A 22,246-nucleotide genomic window follows, 5' to 3' on the forward strand; every position below is an offset into this window, starting at 1 on the left:
TCAACGATTCGCGCCGAGCATGCTTTGAGAGCGAATGCGGCTCCCGACCGCCCACAGTTTTCTTTTTCTTTTTTTCTTTTTTTTTTTGGCAAGTATGCCGCATTGAAGACACGTATAGGTGGTTGATCCATCTTGAAGCTCGCACAAAGAACTAACCTCATGCCCTTGAATCTACAACCAAAGCCAGCCACATGACAAGCCTAGAAAGAAATCACACCGGTAAAATAGGCAGGACATGATCCACGTACAAAACACCCACATCTGATTTTCGAAACGTACACTGAGGCTTGCCAATTCTAGTCGACCTACATGTCCAAATTTATGGACGACAGCCCAGCCGATCCACGTGTTCGAATTCGAACAATCTACTCTGGTGAGATCTTTTTTCCCTAAGTATCACTATGACTTAGGCATACACACTCCGACAAGATAACTTCTTCGTTTTTGTTGTTTTAGAACGAAGCTCGGTCGCGGACTAGAACCCTAAACACAACCTTCTACTCTAAATCTCAGCCTCGTACGACCCGAGCAGCTCACCGTCGAGCCTTTCAGCATCTTCCCCGCTCCACACCTTGGTCGGACCGGTCCACAGCAATAACAGTGGTGAACATGGAAAGGTTGATGTCTCCTGCATTTTATTTTGTAATAATTGGAAGGCGAAGATCATTATAATAATAAAAATGTAATCAACTCAGTTTTTTTTTTTTTTTTGTGAAATGAGAGGCTGATATAGCCGATTTATTTATTTAAATGGGATATTTACATGGCGTAGAAATACATGAGATTCCTATGTCCTCCCAACACCGAGGCGGTGCTGGCCACAGCAGTTCCTTTAAAGCAGCTGAGCTTCTAAGCGCTCAGCTTCTTGCAGTTCCGTTTGGATTATCAATCGTTGGCCAATTTTGGTGAAACTTTGATACCCGTTGAATTTGCTTCAAAGTTAAATATTCTGCGGATCCAATGCTTGCTTGAGAACTATTACTGAAGTTGGATTTGCTTAAAAGCTAGATATCCTGCCATTCCTCTCCTTCCACAAACATCAAATGATCGAGGCTGTCAAAGCGTCCCAGACTCGGTTTTGGAACTCTGTTCACTAGCCATATGTGGAAGCCAGTAATTTGTAGCCCTGGTTATCACCATCTAATATGTTCGGATGGAATTGAAGACTCATTTTCTTCAGAAAAATATATGATCTACACAATGAAGTCATGCACACCTAAGAAGATCTAGTTGCCAACAAAAATTATAACTATAGTTAGCTAATAATCATGCTTCCTTTTTTATTAGTGCCTACTATGAAGGGCCAGTGATGGGAGCTGGTTCCTGTGGATGGAGTTTGGATTAATCATGCAATTAAATAATAAGAACAAACCTCCATACCTTTACTTTCTAGAACATTTCTTTAGCAAAATCATTTTAAATATTTAATATGCTATGTATTAGTTAGAACACTTGTACAAAGTGACTGGATCTAGAAAGTGGAGAAAGTACAAAAAAGAGAGGAGAAAATCTCAATACAAAAGCCCTCAAACATCTCAATTACTCAAAAAATCCCAAAATGCGAAGGACGAAATTCCAAACACCTTAGGATAGGTGAATTGTATCCGAGAGCACGATACCTTCAAAAATTCGGATTAGGGGCTTGGTCCTTGAACCCTGGATAGGCCAATGGAAGCAAGATATCAAGCATAGCTCATGTGCCCCTACCATGGTCTTCAACCACTAGGTCAAGGTCCCAAATGAAGAAGCTCTTTTAGCAATCTATCCTCCAAATATAAAACACCATATTGATAATCAACCATAATTAAATTAGCACACTTTGTATATCATGATACTTAGATTTTTTTAGATGTATAGATTTCATTATAACACAAATACACACACACATAGAGAGAGAGAGAGCCGGACTTGGCTGCACTCGAGTAGAACCCCACTTTGATCTAATCAGTCTACATTAGATATGGAAAGTCCTACATTGATGATCTGAGCCATTAAATATGATCTACTATCTCCAAATTACTTATAAACTAAAAATCATGTAATTTAAAGACCTCTAACCTATGCATCAAGTGGTAATATATATATATATATATATATATATAAAATTTAATGTTATTTAGACTGTCTAATTTTTTGACTACATGATGTATATACTAGAAATCTCTAAATTATATAATTTTTGGTATGCAGGCAACTTAAATGTAATAAATTATATTTTAGGGCTCGGTCATCGATGGAGTCTACTCAAGTATAGCCAAATTTAGCTCTATATATATAGATGATTTTTTTTTTCTTTTACCATCCTCAAAATCCTTCAATACAGCTGACGGAGAAGAAAAAGAAATTTCTTTAGGAGTCTGCATACCCATATGTAAGTTCAAATCTAGCATGTTAGTAAATGGACGTTTACATATTTTTGACCTACTTTACATTCCTTTGAATCTATGATCAGTCCAAACTCATAACGCTTGACATGCATCCTATTTTTTGGTAGTTGGCAATTGTTGAATGCCACATATGATAACATAAATTAATACTGAATATATAGTTATAAGAATATGGCTAAAGCAATTGTGGATGAGCATTTCCATGAGAGAACTTTTCTCCGTTTCTCCTTTTTCTTATTATGAATACGAAGTCCCCTTTTAGATTATAGATGCTAAAAAAATTACATGATTGTTATTACGATTTAAAAGTTCTTTCATATCAATCATCAGTCTAAAATGACCATATAACATGCGATTTGCTATTCTGTTGACTGCTATGAATATCACTAATATGATCTACATGCCTTTGATCTTCATATGTTTGGCCATTGATCACCTTTTGTAGTTTGTTAAGTACCTTATGGTAAGTCATTATTTTTCAAAACCGTGTACACTGCATTACATGGGCTTTTCTGCTTGTATCTTCACAGAATGATGGTCAACCATAGAACTTATACAGCAAAAGAAATCAAGATTGGGCTTTTCTGCTCGTATCTTCACAGAATGATGGTTAACCATAGAACTTATACAGCAAAAGAATTCAAAAAACGTAGAAGGGAACAAAGACAGCCTTCCCTTTCCCACCATATAGTCAATAAGTTGCTCATTTTTCTACGAAAACAACATATTCATTTAACACAAGACCTGAAGAAAAATTTAAGACAATGCATAGTTTTGATGTAAAATTATACTCTGCTGAATATAGATTTTAGAATTACCTTTGCTGGCAACCGTAGAGGGAAACCAAAGAAGTGTTGAATAACATTTAACTCAAAGCTACATCTGCCAACAAATTCATTTGATTCAATTTCGACAGGAACCCAAGCACGAACACTGCACTTGCCTATACTACCATCGTACATTCACTGGTCTGGGCATGGAGATGGAATGCACCGTAACCCAAACAGGGGATGGAAATAATGTAGGGGAAAAAAAAAAGAAACTGGTCAAACAAATTAGAATACAGATCTTTGCTAGTCCCCGAGGTTGTGCAGCCAACCCAACCCCATTTCCTCAAAGCATCATTACCGAAAAGAAATTCCAGGTCGAGCGAGAGATCAATAGCACTGTACAGGATCTCTGCATTCTCTAAGGTGCTTTACAAGTTTCAATTACTTTGACAACAGCCGAATGTGTTTCCGGTGATATCATGTTTAGTGTCAGATGAAATGCCTGGCAAATCAAAGTGGGACCAAAAGATTGCGTTAAAAAATGCAGAGCCAACAGGCATTTTCAAATTCACTTTACATAATAATATTAGTAGATCTTATAGAAAACAATAAATAAAATCCAGGATATTTTATGAAAATTTTCTATGAATAGGATACCAATAGGGAAGAAAGTTCCAGCCAAAGCGATACTAGTTGCAAGGGTTCGGAGGAAAGAAATGAACGACAAAATATAATAGAAAATCAAATAAGTAGGAACGAGAAAACAGGATAATCCCATCATGCTGCACCACAAAAACTTTGGCATGTGGATTCAAAAAGTTGTGAAATGTTTAGCCATCCATGTACCACATGAGATCATGCAGGGTTCAAATGAAAAAAAACTAAACATATGAGAATAAAAATTCTTTTTCCCTTCTATCTACATAGAATGCATGACACTGAGCTCCCTACATTATTTCATTTGAAAACGTACCACAAATCTTTCCAAAACAGGTACTAAAACTTGCAAGTTGTGATTAGGGAGGCAGCTGGCAATGGCTTCACGCACCTTGGTACTGTTGGCGACAAATTAGCAGAAATATTAACATGATGAAATTACCCTATTAACATGATGAAATTACCCAAAAAAACATGTATACATTGAAAAGCTATACAGACCTCTCTATTGACAGAAATGCAAGCAGCAGAGCAGCATAAGCCTCAATGATCATCATTTCAGCCTCTCGCTCTCCTTGCAACAAAGAATCTTCATCATCCTGTTTCATTTTATTGAGTCAGGTGGACAATTCCGAAATTGTTTCTGCTAGCAAAAAATGTTGAATGACTAGGCCAAGAGCCATGACGTGACAGCACAAATCACCTACCAAGCAATAGAATACTGAAACCATATTAAATGATTTATTATGTGCAAAAATTGCTGAGCTATCGAGTGACATCCTTGGGTAACTAATAATAACTTTTAAAAAAAGCAGTGGTATTGCTCCATCAACATCTTTGTGTGCTTAATAACTAGAAGAGCAAAGATGTTGCAGAAAAGCCTTCCAGCAACTCAGCGGTATTGCCCCATCAACTTTGACCTTCAGCAATGATCGGCTTTGTGGAAGGGATGGCTTGAGCCAACTTGGGTGAAACCAAGACCGAGTCAAGGTGTCTCAAACACAGCAGGTGTTATTTGTATGTTGAGGTTGGGACTCACTGATGTTTGTTTAGGGTAGAGGGTTCATCTTGTTTGGTTTGAAATTTGAATTATTTTTGAACCTTTTAAATAGAAACAGTTCGCTTGTTGGGGTTGATACAGCCCTGGAAATTGTTGGTTTAAATGTTACTTGGAACGGTGTTTTCTCTTTATTTTAATGTAGTTTTTGGGTTGCTTCTCAGCATTATGGCTAAGATAGGATACACTTACTTTCATTATCTCCATTTTTGGTGGTGAACAACCCCCCCCCTCCCCCCCCCCCCCCCCAAAAAAAATGTAGAATGTGTCTTTATATAAGGAAATTTGACTGGATTTTTCCTGAATGATTTTCCTTTTCATCAATTTATTATTATTGATTGAAACTGCTGCTTTATCATGTGAAAAACTGTCACCATGCTCTTCTTCTGGCTGAAGTACCATTTCAGGACTAATATCATACCCATACAAGGTTCGCCGTACCGGTACCGAACCCCGTACCGGTGCCGCACTAGTATAGGCGTACCGAGTGTCGGTACAGTATGGTATGCGGTACGTCAAGCGTACCGATATTGGCGTACCGATACCGGTACCCATCGGTACGGATACGGTACGCTCGGTATCGATCAGTACCGACTGGTACAGCATACCATGTACCCATAGCAATACTAATACTTGTCGAATATTCTGAATCTTCTAAGCAAAGAATTTAATTATATAGAAGAGGATGTAGAACTTACAGCCACTTTTTTGAAAAATCAGTTACCTTCTTTTGCTTTTTCACTACCTCTAAAGAACTATAGTGATAAAATATACTTAGAATATAAAACCTACATACCAGAGACAAAAGTTTATGCAGCACAAATGGTATGACATAGGCGATAGGATATGTTCATTCATCAAATGGGTCTACAAGACATGTTTTTAGTGAGTGGGCTCTTTTCATTCCCTAGAATAATTCATGTCGAACATTTATACTAAATATGCAACTGATGAACTAAATTTTTTTAACTCTACCTTAATAGCTAGTAAGAAAAATAATAACATTCTTTTTAACTAATGCAAGCCCAAAAACATGCATAATACATACACATCCAATACATATAACTATATTCATTAAATCCTCTCTTCAAAGTTTGGACAACTAGAAACCTTGTACATTATATATAATTATATATGGCAGGCATTTATACCACTTTTAAGCAACGTAATAGGAAATCATGCATGGTGCACATATAGTGCAAAAATGAAGCTGCAAAACTCTCAAAATAATATGTCATCCACTATTACAAATAAAAAATGATAAAAAAGGGCAATGGATACTATATATAGCCTTCTTTTTTCCAATACTAAATAAAAAGTGTACATTTCTAATCTAAGGTACCACTAAATAATAGGATCTAACTTCTTCCAAGACATAGAATGAACCTTGGAGATAGGAATGGTACAAAAGACAACGAAAAATTTGTCCATAATATGGGCAGCAGACACTGCATATTGAAACATGATTTTAATAAAAGATTATTCAGGAGGAAGCTGTCATGCTTAAACATAGTGATGTGGTGAATATTTATGACCCATTCAGCATGTACTTACACAAAGATTAGATTTTCCTTCTCCAGCAGCATCCCCCGCTCCTTGATTGGCCAGAAATATGGAACACAATAATGATATTACATCCCTGTGAATTTCTCTGCTTTCTAATTTTCCTGGTTGATCCACTGAAACACGGGCACATGCAAGGCGCAATCTGCAGCAACACCTTCAGAACATGAGTTGCATAATAACACTGGTGTAATTTATTTGAACAGTGTATTATCAGATAATAGAACAATAAAAGTTAAATTATAAAGACACCATAAGAAAAAAATACGATGGATAAATCTTGGTAAAATTCAGACAGAGTTAATTATCCAAGGTGACCAACTAGTATTAGTAATATACAAATTACACAAAGATGTATATATCTAAATACCCCATAAAACATACTAAAAGCTGCATCTATCAGATGCAGCTTAAAATAATAATGTCCAACTATATGTGATATGTCGATGTCTTATTCATATATTACCACAGTAGAGATAACAATAGAAGGGTAGCAAGCAGATACTTTCGTTGTACATAAAATCTAAGGCGAAAAAAGATCATATTCTACTAATGTTGTATATTTCTTAGTTTAATTATGTAATGGTCATGTATTTTCTTCATTTGGGCATTACTGGGCTAATATGCTTTGGGTCATGTACAAATGCCCTACCATTATGTTTTGGACCCTAATAAGGGATGCAACATTTATTAAATGGACAGCGATGACCAGAAGAAGACAGTTCAGTTATTTAGCCTTGTTGGTGACACTCTATTACATTAGGAAGGCTTATTAGTGGTTCCCTATTATAATAGGAAAATAAAGGTGTTGAATTTGCTCAAGCAGTCCACTTGTTTTCTCCTCTCTTCTTCTTCTTCTTCTTGTCTTTTTTTTCTCCTTTTTGAGATTAGGAGGGCTAATCCCCACCTTCTACCCTATATCCACCCCATCTTTTGAGGGATGACTCCAACCAAAATCGACCCCCCATCCCCTTGCTCAAGTGGCAAGTGGGGATACCATCCGAGTAAGCACTCCATGGTATAGGACAAGCATAAAATAAACAGTTCCTTCTTTTGGTGGTATTGGTTGATCTCCCTTTTTTCCTTCCTCTTCCTTAGATAAACAGTTCATATATATCCTATCTTTGGTTTATTTATGATATACCATAGGATGAGCATTCAGGGTCACCATTTTGCTTTCTGCTGTAATCATCTCATGGCTTGTAGGATTGGACAAATCTTTGCCTTGATACAACTAGATATGATCAAAACACATGGGCGAACCTTTTATCAAAGATGATATCTTTAGGCTAAATCTGTACTTTCTTCAAAATGACATGTAGGTTTGTCAGATCTACCATCCTCCTATCAGTCACCAAAAATGACAATTATTATATTCTCCTATTTTTGCCCCTTGCAAGGTTCGCCGTACCCCGATCCACCGATGAGCGCCAGTAGCGGTACGCATCCAAAAGCCTCCAAAAAATTTAGAACCGATGTGGGCCGGTATGATTGGCCGGTTCGGCCGGTACCAGGATCTAACGAACCGGCTCATACTGGTCCGGCCAGTAACCGGTACGCCGGAGCAGTGCAAACTAGTACGGGCTGGTTCTGTGCCGGAGATGAAGAAGACAAAGAGAAGGAGAGAGAACGCGGGGAAGAGAGGGAGGGAGGAGACTTGTGGCTGCCATCGGAGAGCCGCGGAGGGGCGGCGGAGGCCGAGGCCGCGGAGGGGTGGGGGAACCCACGGAGGCCGAGTCCGCAGTTTTTTAATTTAGGAATTTTTAAGTGCATTTTTCAAAGTTTGTAATTCGGAGATTTTTAAGTAAAGTTGACACCCAATTTGCCGACTTTACTTAAAATCTCAAAATTAAAAAGCCACAGCCGCGCCCCCGCGGGTTCCCCTGCCCCCCAGCCTCCGCGGCCCCTCCGCGGCTCTCCAATGGTGGCTACAGGTCTCCTCCCTCTCTCTTTTCGCCCCGCTCTCTCGTTCTCTTCTTCTTTCCGGCTCCAGCGGGAAGAGTTGGCCAGTTCGTACCAGCCATTTTCGGTACGAACCGAAACCGTACCGATCCGGTAGGAGACCGGTACGCCTATCGGTACTGGTACAGTAAACCTTGACCGGTACCGACCGGTACGGGCTGGTACCAGTTTTTAACACCAAATCGGACTGGTCAGAGCCCGTACCGGCCGGTATCAGTTTTTAACACCAAACCGGATTGGTCAGAGCCAGTACCAGTTCGGTACGGGCTGAACCGGCCCGTACAAACCGGACTGGTCAAAGCCAGTACCAGTTCGGTACGGGTTGGCCCCTTATATTTCTCATTGATTCCTATAATAGGGTTAGTGTTGTCTTTGGTTGTCTTGGTAGGCAACAGATATGGTTTACCGTGTTTCATGTTCATTTTTGTTTTTTTGGCATGGTTACAAGTGTGTGTATTAGCTATTATGTTCCTTGAAGAAATTCATGTAGGTGAAGAAATCAGCAAAAGAAAGGTCTCAACTGTAATAGAGAAAAGCATACATATACACATATATTGTGTATGTGAATAATCCGATTATGCCAGTTTTTGTAAATGAGGGTATGAGATATGAACCCTAGGAAATTTCAACTATGCCTGATTATGGGCCCAACTACCCTAATAAAGAGCTTTAAAGTTTAAAATAGCCTTCATTTAAACCTAGAATCAAGATCTACCGAACAAATACCAGGGCTCGTATCAACAGGCAACTAGCTCGGTATGGTACAAGTCTGTACCGCAATGTACTGAAGCAAGGAGAGCCAGAAAGGAAGGGGGAGACGGAGAAGGAAAGAGGAAAAGAAAGAGGGGGGAGGGAGGAAGGGAGCAAGAGAGAGAGAGGTTCGAGCCATCGCAAGGGAGCTTCAAGCACTACAAATCCGACAACAAAGACTAAGAGCGATGGGTAGAGAGAAAGGGGGAGAGAGAGGCTGCAGAGAGAGAGGTTTGAGCCATCATGAGGGGTTTTTGAGAGCTCCGGATCCGACAACGAGGACCTAGAGAGAGAGGAGGAGAGAGGGGGAGAGAGAGAGATACCTGGTCGGGGACCTCATCATTGCCATCATATGGCATCATCGCCGACTCGATGGGGATGGGGATTAGGGTTTCAAAATCAAGCAAAGCCGAGGGGAGAATATTCGAATAGGGGAGGGGCGAAGGCTTTTTACCTTAAACTGATGGCCATATTGGCAACTGACTGGTTCGGCACGCTCTGAACTAGCCAGTTTGGCATTATTGGCTAAAAATGCCTAGAATATTTAAGCCAGTTTCAAGGTAAACTCAGTCCTACACATGGTCTGCCGAACCGGACCGTACCGACCGGTCGGCCCGGCACAGACCAATCCGGCCTGAAACCGATACTCGGATAGCGTGGGAACCGGTTTCAACTGTTTTCGGGCCGGTACCGGCTGCGTACCAGCCGGTTCGCACCGGATACCATTTTTTTTAAATCACAATGTGCGCCCTGTGGTGTAGCGCATGGCCCTTTTCGGGCCACGCATGGTTCCCTGTTGAGGATCCCCGCAAACGCCGCCGTCGGCGCCCTCAACCAATGCAAAATCCGGGCCCGGATGAAGCCAATGGAAGGCCATGCCAAGACCAAGATCAACATTTGGGTCAACTACTTTGCTTAGAGAGCCTTGGCCAAAGCTCCTTCATACTTGGCCGAGCATTGATCGAAGCCTCTTCACACTTGGCCAAGCCTTGGCCGAAGCCCCTTCACACTTGGCCAAGCCGTTTCACACTCGGCCAAGATGTGGCAGGCGAGCCCACGCTGCGCATGCCCAGCCTCGGCCAAGCCCGCCTGCGCGCGCCCGCGGCCTAGCCAGGTTCGGCTCAGCGAACCTTGCCGGCCGCAGGTCCGTGTGCCCGCCCGACCATGCACCTGCGCGCACGTATGGGCGCGCAGCGCCTGCCGGCCTGCGCGCGCTGCCTGCACGCGCGCGGCGTGTGCCAGGCCTGCGCGGCCGCCCTGCTAAGCACCCTATCGCGCGCCCCTGCCCTGCCTGCTCCGCCCCAGCTGCCCGCCAGCGCCCTGCCACAGCGCCCCCAGCCGCCCAGCAGCGCCCTGCAGCCTGCCAACCACAAGCCTTGGTCAGCCAAGGCTTTGCCCGATCTAAGCCACACCATTTGCCACCCTTTTATGAAGTGTTTGTCCCCCATGAAGAGCCTATATATATGCCTTGATGAGAGCTTGGGATAATATCCTTTTGTTTTAGAGAGTTCCACTTATAATTCGGCCTAAGGGCTTAGGAGAGCTTTGCTCTATTGTAATCGGTCTTAGAATCATTCTAAGGACTTGGGCTAGTGAGAACCCATCATAGTTCCACTAGAGTGTTTTGTAATCTTGTTTTGGGAATAGAATCAACCATCAAGCATTCCTATAAAATACTTGTGTTCCATACTTGTGTCTTTGGTTGTTCTCATCAAGCCAAGAGTCAGGCCAAGCTGCAACCAGTAGGCCCGCCCCTTGACTTGAATCCCACGAGTACCTAAGCATCCGAACACCATCCGGCGTTACCCGTATCGGCCCGAATGAACCATTTTCAAAGTGCGCACAAGGAGCACAAGGCTTAGAGTGGTGTGGAGGCTTCCGGGCCAAAAGCCACCCTCCATCATTCCCCGCCCTGCGCATTTCCGCGCCCGGTTTCACCGCGTGCGAGCGTGATTCCACTGCGCCCGGGCGCGATTCCCCGCGTTGGGAACCGCCCCGGGCGCAGTTCCCCCGCCCACGCGGGGCAGTACGCCAGCACGGGCGCGGGCTAGTTCATTCGCGCGGGGCAGCACGCGGGCATGGGCCAGTTCATCCGCGTGGCGCGCTGCCCCACTTGGGTCATAAATGCCACAGAGTGGCATTTAATGCTACTCTGTGGCCACCTTTTATCCGCGCACGGACGTGAACCGAAAAAAAGAGAGCAGGAGACCGGTTCGGTAGGCGACCGATATGCCTACCGGTACCGAGTCAACGTACCTTGGTCCTACGCATAGTTGTCTCGGCCCTAGGAAGCCTACATCTTGAACTTGGACCTATCCTGAACCTTTGCGCGCTGCCCCACTCGGGTCATAAATGCCACAGAGTGGCATTTAATGCTACTCTGTGGCCACCTTTTATCCGCGCGCGGACGTGAACCAAAAAAAAAAAGAGCAGGAGACTGGCTCGGTAGGCGACCGGTATGCTTACCGGTACCGAGTCAGCGTACCTTGGTCCTACGCATAGTTGTTTCGGCCCTAGGAAGCCTATGTCTTGAACTTGGACCTGTCCTGAACCTTTGACACCATAATTTAAGGGCAAAAGAGATGCCATCAAAAAAATGTAATCCTTGGACCAAACAATAACAATTTCTGGTCTTGTTTCTAATATCCCTCATATATAAATGACAAGCCTACCAGAATAGCACAAGGTTCTAGTTCAATTGGTTGATGGATTAATTATTTACTAGCCTTCCAAGATTGACATACAGACTCAAAACAAGCTAATCGAAGAAATAAGGATCAAAAAGATGTTGTCTGGACATGAACCTGTATACAACTCTACTCGTGCTCCCTTCAATTCAGATTATGCCTTTCCATATTACTAATATCGTTTTTCCCCTGTTGCTAACATTGTTAAGAATGTTGGCAAGCTATTGCAACTATTAATGAGTAAGAAACTAGATTAAATGCTAAATTAGATTATGAAGAAAAACTTCAAAGGATAAGGGCTTAAAAGTTAGTAGAACAAACAGCAAATGGAATGTAATTTTAGTAAAATTGGAAAATAAAGATAAGATGCCATTAAGATTGATGGATGAAAAATAACAACATATAATTGATTTCCTCATTTGGAAACTTTTATACAAAATAATGGAGAAATAGATGAAGATATACATATATATGATGGAATATTCTTAGAATTAGAGCAGGTTGGATGAAGTGGAGAGGTGCCCCCTAGGGTGTGGTTGACGCATACATGAAGATTTATGAAAAGATTTTATAGAACAATGATAAGGACTACGCATTGTATAACTAATAATGCTAAGCCATAATAAGGGTTCAAGAGAACAAGTTAAATGCAGTAGAAACGAAATGTCAAGATGAATAATGGCAAAACTTATATTAAGAAATGGATCTATTAGAGGTGGGACATGCACAAATAAGGACAAAATGATGGAAAATAGATTAAGATGGTATAGGCATGTACGACGAACACATGAGGGGACCCCAGTAAGGAGATGTACTTTAATTTGTATGCACGAAAAAAGGGGAAGATCTGTTAAAAAAAAGGATACAGAAAAGCATCAAATATCAAAGGTAGCCTTAGGAATACTTAGTATGCCAGGTTTCAAATCCTGCAGAAACAAGATGGTATAAAGGGTACCATACTGTTCTGGCTGGTTTTCTGCACCAATACACAATGTGTTGGTATAGGGATGCAGTCCTGTGTGCTGTGTCCATACCTAGTACCGTACCGTTCTAGCAAAAAAGTGCACGAGTTCCGGTACCATATCCTTCTCAAGTTATGTATATGTATCTGGACAATCTACAAAGTGGTAGAGGTTGCACAGGTGCTTGGCTACTTGCATTATTAGAAGAAAGGCTTTAAAAACTCTTGATGCTGGTGTGCATGCCTATCAAGTGTCAGTCCAATGCATACTGTACCAACACACCATACAGGTATGTGCCAAGACAATAGCTGGCATGCTTTTTTGTTACCAATACAAAGGGCAATCCTTGGTTTGAAGAAAAAGTTGTGAACTAGTAGGTTATGATAGGTAAAAAGACACAAACATAGTTTGATCTTCTAAAGCATGCCATTTACAACTCTAGGGCTTGCAGCTAAGCATGCTTTGGCAAAACCAAGCACATAGTCTATGGTGTCACCCAATCCTTTGACTTCACACCTCTTGCAACATGATACTATCCTACTCTCAAAAGAGTGCACAAAATTTCAACAACCACACAACCATTCGCGATGCTCAAGTATTCCCCACATGTATCCAATGCTACCCCAGAATTCAAGCGTCCTTAATCTTGCCACTCACAAAACTACATCAGGGATTGTAGCTATGGAATATCAAAGCTAATCATAGGTAAGACAGCCATATTTTGAAATATCTAGTTCTACCATCTTTTCTTGGTACAATAGTATTTTATACCGGACCATACCATCTAGTATCAAGTGAACTGATACTCGACTTAAGGGGAATACCAAGTGTTGGTACTACAAACCGAGGGATACTGACATTGTACTAGAATGGTGCTAGTCCAGGTACCAAAAACAATACTAGGAACCTTGCTTGGTACCATATTGTAACTAGGAGTTGGCATAAAACATCTTAAATCTTCTTTGAGTCCATCATTTATTTTCTATATTTATGAACTCCCTTTGAGTTCACTTTCAACTTATATAAAGTCAAAGTCAAACCCTTTACTATTCAGAAAACAAGTTCCTATCTTTTTGTGCTCCAAGATTTTGGCATACTTTATATCCTAGTGTCGTTGTTGCTAATCTTTCTAGTGTTCTCCCCCATAAAGAAATTGTCATTTAGCATCCCTCATCATTGAGGTTAAACATTTCTTGTCAATATATTTTTAGCCTCATAAATAAGTAGTACAATAAGTTAGAAAAAACACATTAACTCTCATTCTTGGAAAAGAACTTTGTAATACTTCTTCTCCATTTGTTCTTTGAGTTGTTTAGATTTTTGAGAACTTCACAGATTTTATATATTTATTTTAATATACTTGACGAAAGACCATTATAATCTTCTTTATATATCTCACTATTTGCAAGCTAAACCAATTCGATACATAGGTAAATATTTGTCCTTAAGGCGGAGCTAGCTGGGCCCGGGGGAGCATCCCATTCTCATGACAAAACGGTACCAGGACAAGGAGCGGGACTCTGAAACCCAGCCACATAGAAAAAAAAAATGAAAAGGAAAGAAAGGAAAGGGGATAAAAAGAAAGAAATGAAAGAAGAAGAAAAGGAAAAGAAAGAAAGAAAGGAAAGAAGAAGAGGAAGAAAAGAAGGAAAGGAAGGGAGAAGAAAAAAAGGAAGAAGGGAAAGACAAAAAGAAGAAAAAAGAAAGAAATGAACGATAGAAGGAAGAAGGGAACAAAAGAATAAAGAAAAAAAGAAGGAAAGAAAGAAAGAAAGAGAGGAAAGAAGGAAGGAAAGAAAGAAGAAAAAGAAACAAAGAAGAGATGAAAGGGAAAGGAAGGAATGAAGGAAAAAGGGAACAAAAGAAGAAGAAAAAAAGAGAAACAAAGAAAGAAGGAAAAGAAGAAGAAGAAGAAGAAGAAGAAGAAAAGAAGGAAGGGAGGAGAAAAAAGGAAGAAGGGAAAGAAAAAAAGAAGAAAAAAGAAAAAAATAGAGGAAAGAAGGAAGAAGGGAAAAAAAGAAGAAAAAAGAGAAAGAAAGAAAGAGGACGGAAGGAACAAAAGAAAGAAGAAAAGAAACAAACAAACAAACAAAGGAAAGAAGGGGAAGAGACGGATGGTACCTACCAGGACGCTCAACCAAAACAACCACCGGGATGGGCCGAGACAACAGGGCATCCCATTCCGTGGAGAAACTAGGACATCCCTACCCCATTGGATATAAAAACTTGATTTTAGTACTTCTTTAGCTCGAGATTATTAATTAAATATCTTAATTCAAGAAATAATATATTAATATAAAGCAAATATCATCACCTCATAGAAATTGCATGCTTATATTTGTTATAATGAATGTTTTAAAGCATTATTTGAAATGTGTTTCCTAGGAGAAGCCATGTGGTTGCATTTTCTTCCCAAGGATGGTCACATTGTTTAAGTTGCAATATTCTAAAATATGGTGCAACTAGCTGCAAATGCGGGCACACATCCGGATCCCGTCGCTAATCCACAATGCAATGCCTATATGCAGTTACTTTATGCAGTAATACTGCATATGGACCAAAAGTCTGCTACTTAGTACTGTGCAATCACATATGCAGCTGGAGTAGCATTGCAAATCGACACATGTAGCCTACTCTTATTTGAGCCCATGCGGATTCAAGATGATGGTTAAATTGGATATAAGTTTTGGAGGGGTTGGTTATGAGTATTAATGATGTTAATGTGTTAAATCCAGGGTCTAACGAACAAGCCCGTACTAGCCAGTTCGGACCGATCCGGCCTGTAACCGGTACACCGGAGCAGTGAAAACCAGTACTGGCCGGTTCTATGCCGGAGACAAAGAAGACGAAGAGAAAGAGAGAGAGCACGGGGAAGAAAGGGAGGGAAGAGACCTGTGGCTGCCATCGGAGAGCCAGCGGAGGTCGGAGGGGCGGTAGAGCCCGCCGGAGGGGGGGACGGGGGAACTCGCAGGGGCGGTGGCGGAGGCCAAGGCCGCAGCCGCGTCCTCTGTTTCGATGCGGCCGCGGCTTTTAATTTGGGGATTTTAAGTGAAGTCGGCAAATCGGATGCTGACTTCACTTAAATCTCCGAATTAAAATTCCTAAATTGTCGTGGCCGCGCCCCCGCGGGTTCCCTCACCCCCCCACGGGCTCCGCCACCCCCCCTTCGGCCTCCGCCCTATATGCAGTTACCTTATGCAGTAATACTGCATCTGGACCAAAAGTCTACTACTTAGTATTGTGCAATCACATATGCAGCTGGAGTATCATTGCAAATCGACACATGTAGCCTACTCTTATTTGAGCCCATGCGGATTCAAGATGATGGTTAAGTTGGACATAAGCTTGGGAGGGGTTGGTTATGGGTATTAATGATGTTAATGTGTTAAATCCAGGGTCTGACGAACCGGCCCGTACCAGCCGGTTCGGACCGGTCCGGCCTGTAACTGGTACACCGGAGCAGTGAAAACTGGTACGGGCCGGTTCTGTGCCGAAGACAAAGAAGACGAAGAGAAGGAGAAAAAGCGTGGGGAAGAGAGGGAAGGAGGAGACCTGTGGCCGCCATCAGAGCCGGCAGAGGTCCGGGGGGGCAGGGGAACCCACGGGAGCACGGCGAAAGCCGAGGCCGCGGCCGCGTCCCCCGTTTCGACGAGGCCGCGGCTTTTTAATTTGGAGATTTTAAGTGAAGTCGGCAAATCCGTTGCTGACTTCACTTTAAAATCTTCAATTTTTTAAATTCGAAAATTTTTAAGTAAAGTCAGCACCCGATTTGCCGACTTTACTTAAAATCCCCAAATTAAAAAGCCGTGGCCGCGCCCCAGCGGGTTCCTCCGGCCCCCCTCGGCCTCCGCCACCCCTCTGCGGCTCTCCAATGGCGGCCACAGGTCTTCTCCCTCCCTCTCTTCCTCGTGCTCTCTCTCTCTCTCGTTCTCTTCTTCTTCCCCGACTCCGGCGGAAAAGAGCTGGCTGGTTCCGGTATGAACCAAAACCGTACCAGTCCGGTAGGCGACCAGTACGCCTACCGATACCGGTACGGAGAATCTTGGTTAAATCTATTATGACTATTGTTGTTATGTATTAAGTACTATGTAGGAAGCACTGCTTGTTATTGTTATTGATATTGCTACTATTTATTCAAAAAAATATTACTATTACAATAATTTTTTATTGTATTTAACATATTTTACTTATTTTTGAATAGTTAAAAGAAACTACAATTGCAAAAGTGCCTGCATATGCAGCTCGCATACTGCATATGGGCCGCAGCCACCTTTTAAAACATTATTAATATGATAATATTTTTGTGGTTTCAATTGATGATGAAGGAATGAGGAGGCTAAATTCTTTATTAGAAGAATTTTCACGACAAAGACCTAGGTGAGAATTAAAGAATCCACCACCCCACCCCAAAAAAAAAAAAAGAGGGAAGAAATTTATCATGGAAGATTTTTCAAATTTCAAACTAAGAACCTAAATTTAGTTTCTTAGGAGCCAAGTGAAAGAACACTCCAATAATGGAATTTGGATCCTCATTTAAATATTTCATGGGCTAGTAAGTGAAGGAACCTAATAAAATCATAAGCCTAGATCCTCCTACTAAAGCTAACTACAAATATTGACATATCTCAAGCTGCACCAAGAGATAATTTCTTACGAAATTAATAGGCATTTACCATTGGAACCATAATGAAATGCTAATTCGGAAATTTCACCAGGTGATAGGTTAATTGCTGGTTGCCATGCATTGTTCACTGTAGCATGATAACTTTGAGAAGTAAAAAAGAAAAGGTTAGTGGTCATTTCAAGCAAAAGCAGAGAATAGAGCTACAGCTCATGCAAAATGCAAACTACTCTGGCTAAATACTTCGTTGTCTAAAATGAAATTTCTTGTCAAATATTATTTAAAACTCTTCAGAATAACCAAGTGACACTACATATACCAAACAATCAAATTATGGGAGGCAGATTTAAAGTAAACTTTATTTAGGAGAATATAAAGAAGAGACATTCCTATACTCACATTTGTGTCTTAATATGAGTTTATTGATGCGCTGATTAGCTCTTGGATAAATGAGGTTGCCAAGATTCCTTTCCAAGCCCAGATGCTTTGGTACATATGCTTTAATTTAAGAAGTGATGTTTTTTTATCCTGTAATTGCACCTTCTCCTGTTGGTTAAATTGACCTCACACAATGTATTCTAGCCCCATATAAGTCGATAAAATATTTATTACATGATGGGCCACAACCAAAAGTGCATTTTTGACATTCTGATTTATTGGTGATTGTCCTGTTGTCTTAGCAGCAGGTGACTGATGTATTCTAGCCTTCTCGATTCTTGCACTTTCTTTCCATTCTATTTCTTTCTTTAGTCTCTCATCTCCTCATTTTCCTTCAATCTCCAGTAGTCCTTTCCTCCTTGGTACTTTCCAATCTATTACAACTTGTGCCATCAAGCCCAACTATTTTTTGATGGAATTATCTAAGGGGCTGTGCATGTTGCAGGATATTTGCCTCATACAGATCTAATCACTAGAACATAAAGATGAACTTTGAACCTGAAGTCCTGAACCACTACAAAATTAGCAGAAGGTTTGTGCATCCAATCCTAAGGATGACAATATTGAACCTTCAAAAAGTGGGAAAAATTAAATCCTAGTTATATATGTGGATGACTGATTTGTGAGTTAAGATGTCATGAGCTAAAGTCCACTTGGTTTCAACTTTCAACTCTAGATTATTAAATGACATCACCAGAAGAATGTAAAGGATGAAAAACAAGATAATGCACCAAGTCCAACTACTAGCAGTGTCAATTAATTTTTTTTTCTTCAGATAACTACACTGTGACCAAAGATTATGAAGACAATAGAAATAAAGAGAAACCGGCAAGGAAATGCTCAAACTGTATTTTGTCAGCATGAAATGACTAGCAAAGAAATAAGTCAAGAGTATACAGGTGCAAACCTTTTCCTACTTAAAAATTCTAGTGTGATTGCAGACATAATAGGCATTTTCGGGCAACAAAGAACATAATACATGAAAGGTTGAACTAGTCTTTAGAAAACAAACAGCAACCCTCTCAAAGCAACTAAAAGTTAAAATAGATATTCAAAAGTACATATATTTCTTTACTTGGCATATTTCACTTCAGACGCAGATTAAGAAAAAAAATTGATATGAAAGAATCCAGAGAGGTGACCTGTTTCGACTGTCCTTCTCCACAAGGTTCACAAGCAAACCCAAAATAGCAACCAGAAAATCCAATTCATGGTCACTTAAATGTCTGTTGTTAGGATGACCAGCATCAATACCTAGTTTGGAAGAGAAATTATTCTCTTTCACTTGGCTGTTCATAGGGAAGCACAAGTCAAATGATGGAAAATGGCTAATGATCAAATAAGCCATGGTGTCCAGCCCACCACAAGCAGCAATTTGCTGACAGCCCACAGGGTTGTCATTTGTTAAGTTCATAAGAACCTGCCAAAAAGTCAATGCAAGCACAACCTTCAGACAGTATCAGAGCAGCAAGGAGAATGACATGATATAAAGGAAACTACATGAAAAGAAATTAGTCTGAAATTGTTCATGGGTTTTTGTGACCACTCCTTATACAAACAGTGGAAAGAAAAACTGGTGGATTCAATAATAGATGGTAATGAAATAATAATGCAATGAAAATTTTCTGAACAATCAACTTGATAGTTTGATGCAGGAGCCTTTTCAGGTTATCTTTTTGTCATTTCCACATCCTATAGCATGTGGTTTGAGCTTTCGGGGGGTGGGGGGTTTGACAAGCGCGGAGAATAACATCTATAGCTTGTGTCACCAAGTAGGCAACTTAAGGATAGGATACTTCTTTATTTGTCCGACAGAAATCATAAGGCATACATATAAAGACCTGGAAATTACAACTACAGGAGACGTGGTATGCTACTTAATAGAATAATGCCACATTAAGCATATTAAGATGGTGTGCATTAAAAGCAGTTATAAAAAGAGAATGAATTGTGATCGTTGCCTCAGTGGTGTTGGTAGGCATGTAATGAATTTGTCACTCATAACATTACTTCGAAAAGATGAAAGCCCTTATTGGATAGATTAAAACCATCTGAAGAAAAGCATACTGATTCATAAAAATAATGTATCCAAATTCTGAAAAAAAAGAGCACAAAATAAAAATATAATGACATGCAACAAAACAGATGAAATAGTAAAACTAACATGCTCTCCATTGTTGCAAAATTTGTTGCATAGTACAGTATATCTCATGGCTGCTGTACCAGACATACCAGTTAAGATTGTAATAACCAACTAGCCCTGCCCCATCCAAGGGTTAGTTTGAAAGATCAAGTTGTGAGCCATCAAGAGTTGAGAAAGTTTTTGACCATATTTCAGCTCAAAGTCAACCATCATTTTAGTGTTCAGATTTTAGAGACAAGTTGGAATACAATCCCAAATATCCCAGTCAAGTCAGACAGGTGAGCACACATCACATATAGTATGTATAAATGTTCTTATGTATGTAAACTTGTATGTGGGTATGTATATAAGAAAATTTTTGATAAGATATACATTGAGACATACAAAAAAAAAAAATACATATAGTGCATTTGTTTGTGTATATATGAAATATTATGTGCATGCATCAAAATATGTGTTTGTGTATATAAACACATGTATCGTATAGAAAGAGTTTTTGCCTGTAGATGTGCATCATGACTGGAGCATATGTTAGCTTTTAGAATCAGCACTAACAATTCAATGACACATACCCCATCCCTCTAGAAAAATACCCTGTGAAAACCAATCATGACACATTTAAAAACAAAAACATCGTTTCTACTTCTAAAATAATGCTAAGATTAACATATTTTGATTAATAACGTGTGACTGCCTTAAATTCATTCAGCAGCTTCTCAGCATGTTTGTAGTGTCACTGAAAAATGAATGATGCCTATCACTAGTATGTTATGATACCTGTTGCATGTGTATAAGCATTTGTGAGAATGGTGAGAACAATCAAATTACCTTTACTGAAGTGAGGAGGCAGTCTTCCAGAAGGTTAGAATCTTCTTCAATTACTGATGGACAAGAATTTTCACAAGGATGATAATTTTGCTCATCAGTTAACCGACTTAATACATCATCCGTGGTAACATTTGGAAGATTGTATCCATCTGTAAGTTCACCATTTGTTACAACCATTTGGTGTGTGTGAGATGTTTCTTTCTTCTTTTTTAACAACTCCCACTTTGATGGTTCCAAGTCCCCTTCGTCAAACGCAAATGGATCAAAGCTGTCCATCTTACAATCACCTTTAACATCTTCAGACATATGACGCCTTTTGGACAAGTCACTTGAATTCTTTTTCAAACCATTAGGATTTATGGAGATCCATCCCTTTGAACCTTTAATGGAATTCACCTTTAAACCGTTACCATGCATGTTCAGCTTTAAACTATTACCATTTGTGTAGCTATCTCTAGATGAAGTACTTGATGCCCCATTACATGAACCAGATGAAGTACAATCAGTTCTCTTTATGGTTAACTCATCAGAACCAGATGCACTAGTTGTTTCTGAACCAGGAAGGGCTTCTTTGGACTGGGAAGATGACAATTTTTGACGTTTATAAATGCTCCTTCCATTAAAGTTCTTGTCCATGCCAGAACACCCAGCACAATCACTAGTCAAAGTCCGATCTCCCCTGTCTACGAAAAAAAAGAAAATACATAAAATTAAGAACAAATTATTCTAACAAATATCTACAAATATATGGGATAAAAACAAATTACATTTAAGAATATGATGGATGAAAGTATTTAACATAAGAATTTCCTGCAAAGGCATCACATTTGACAAATTTTTCCTGTTGCACTGAGAAAATCTAGCAAGCATCAAAATAACAAGAGTAACAGTAATGATGATTTATATTTAGGTAGATATAAGAATTTTTTTTTTTTGCATTCTTTGTCCACAAAATCATTAGATGAATATTCATCTGGTCGTCAACAAACTTCAAAACTATCTTACAATATCCAGAAGAAAGCTAAAAACAAGACCATCAGTAAGCCTCTATTGCTATAGTAGGTGAAAATTGTTTTTTGTTATTTCAACAAGATAATATATCAACTGGGATAGATTAAGACATGCCTTCTAAAATATAGGGCACTTGTCTTATCAGATATAGGAGCCCAGTCGTAAGATAATAGAAGATCTAAAAATATAGTTAAGTGCACAAAATGATTCAATCAGATGCTGTGAGAACAGATTTTTACAAAAAAAAAATGGCAACTAAGTTCGATGATGTGCCAATTTGAGACGAGGAAAAATAGCAAGCAAGTAAATGATCTGTTAGCATATGATGAAAATTAATTTCAAGCAAAATTTTTAGGCCCTTCTATAGATCAATGTTAACAAGACAACTTAAGCAACCATAGCAGATTATT

The 22,246-nt window shown here is 40.1% G+C and overlaps 1 protein-coding gene across 1 annotated transcript in view; it reads right to left on the reverse strand.

Moving 5' to 3' along the window:
- Positions 1–3,159: 3,159 nt before the first annotated feature.
- LOC103721114 (wings apart-like protein 1) overlaps positions 3,160–22,246 on the reverse strand; it is a 34,406-nt gene continuing 15,319 nt past the window's right edge. Inside the window, 6 exon segments of the mRNA XM_039123973.1 lie at positions 3,160–3,659; positions 4,131–4,212; positions 4,316–4,413; positions 6,426–6,579; positions 18,997–19,274; positions 20,826–21,508. Coding sequence (XP_038979901.1) covers positions 3,576–3,659; positions 4,131–4,212; positions 4,316–4,413; positions 6,426–6,579; positions 18,997–19,274; positions 20,826–21,508 — 1,379 coding nt within the window. The 3' untranslated portion in view covers positions 3,160–3,575.

This window comes from Phoenix dactylifera, chromosome 2, assembly GCF_009389715.1.
Source record: "Phoenix dactylifera cultivar Barhee BC4 chromosome 2, palm_55x_up_171113_PBpolish2nd_filt_p, whole genome shotgun sequence".
NCBI classification, from domain to species: domain Eukaryota; kingdom Viridiplantae; phylum Streptophyta; class Magnoliopsida; order Arecales; family Arecaceae; genus Phoenix; species Phoenix dactylifera.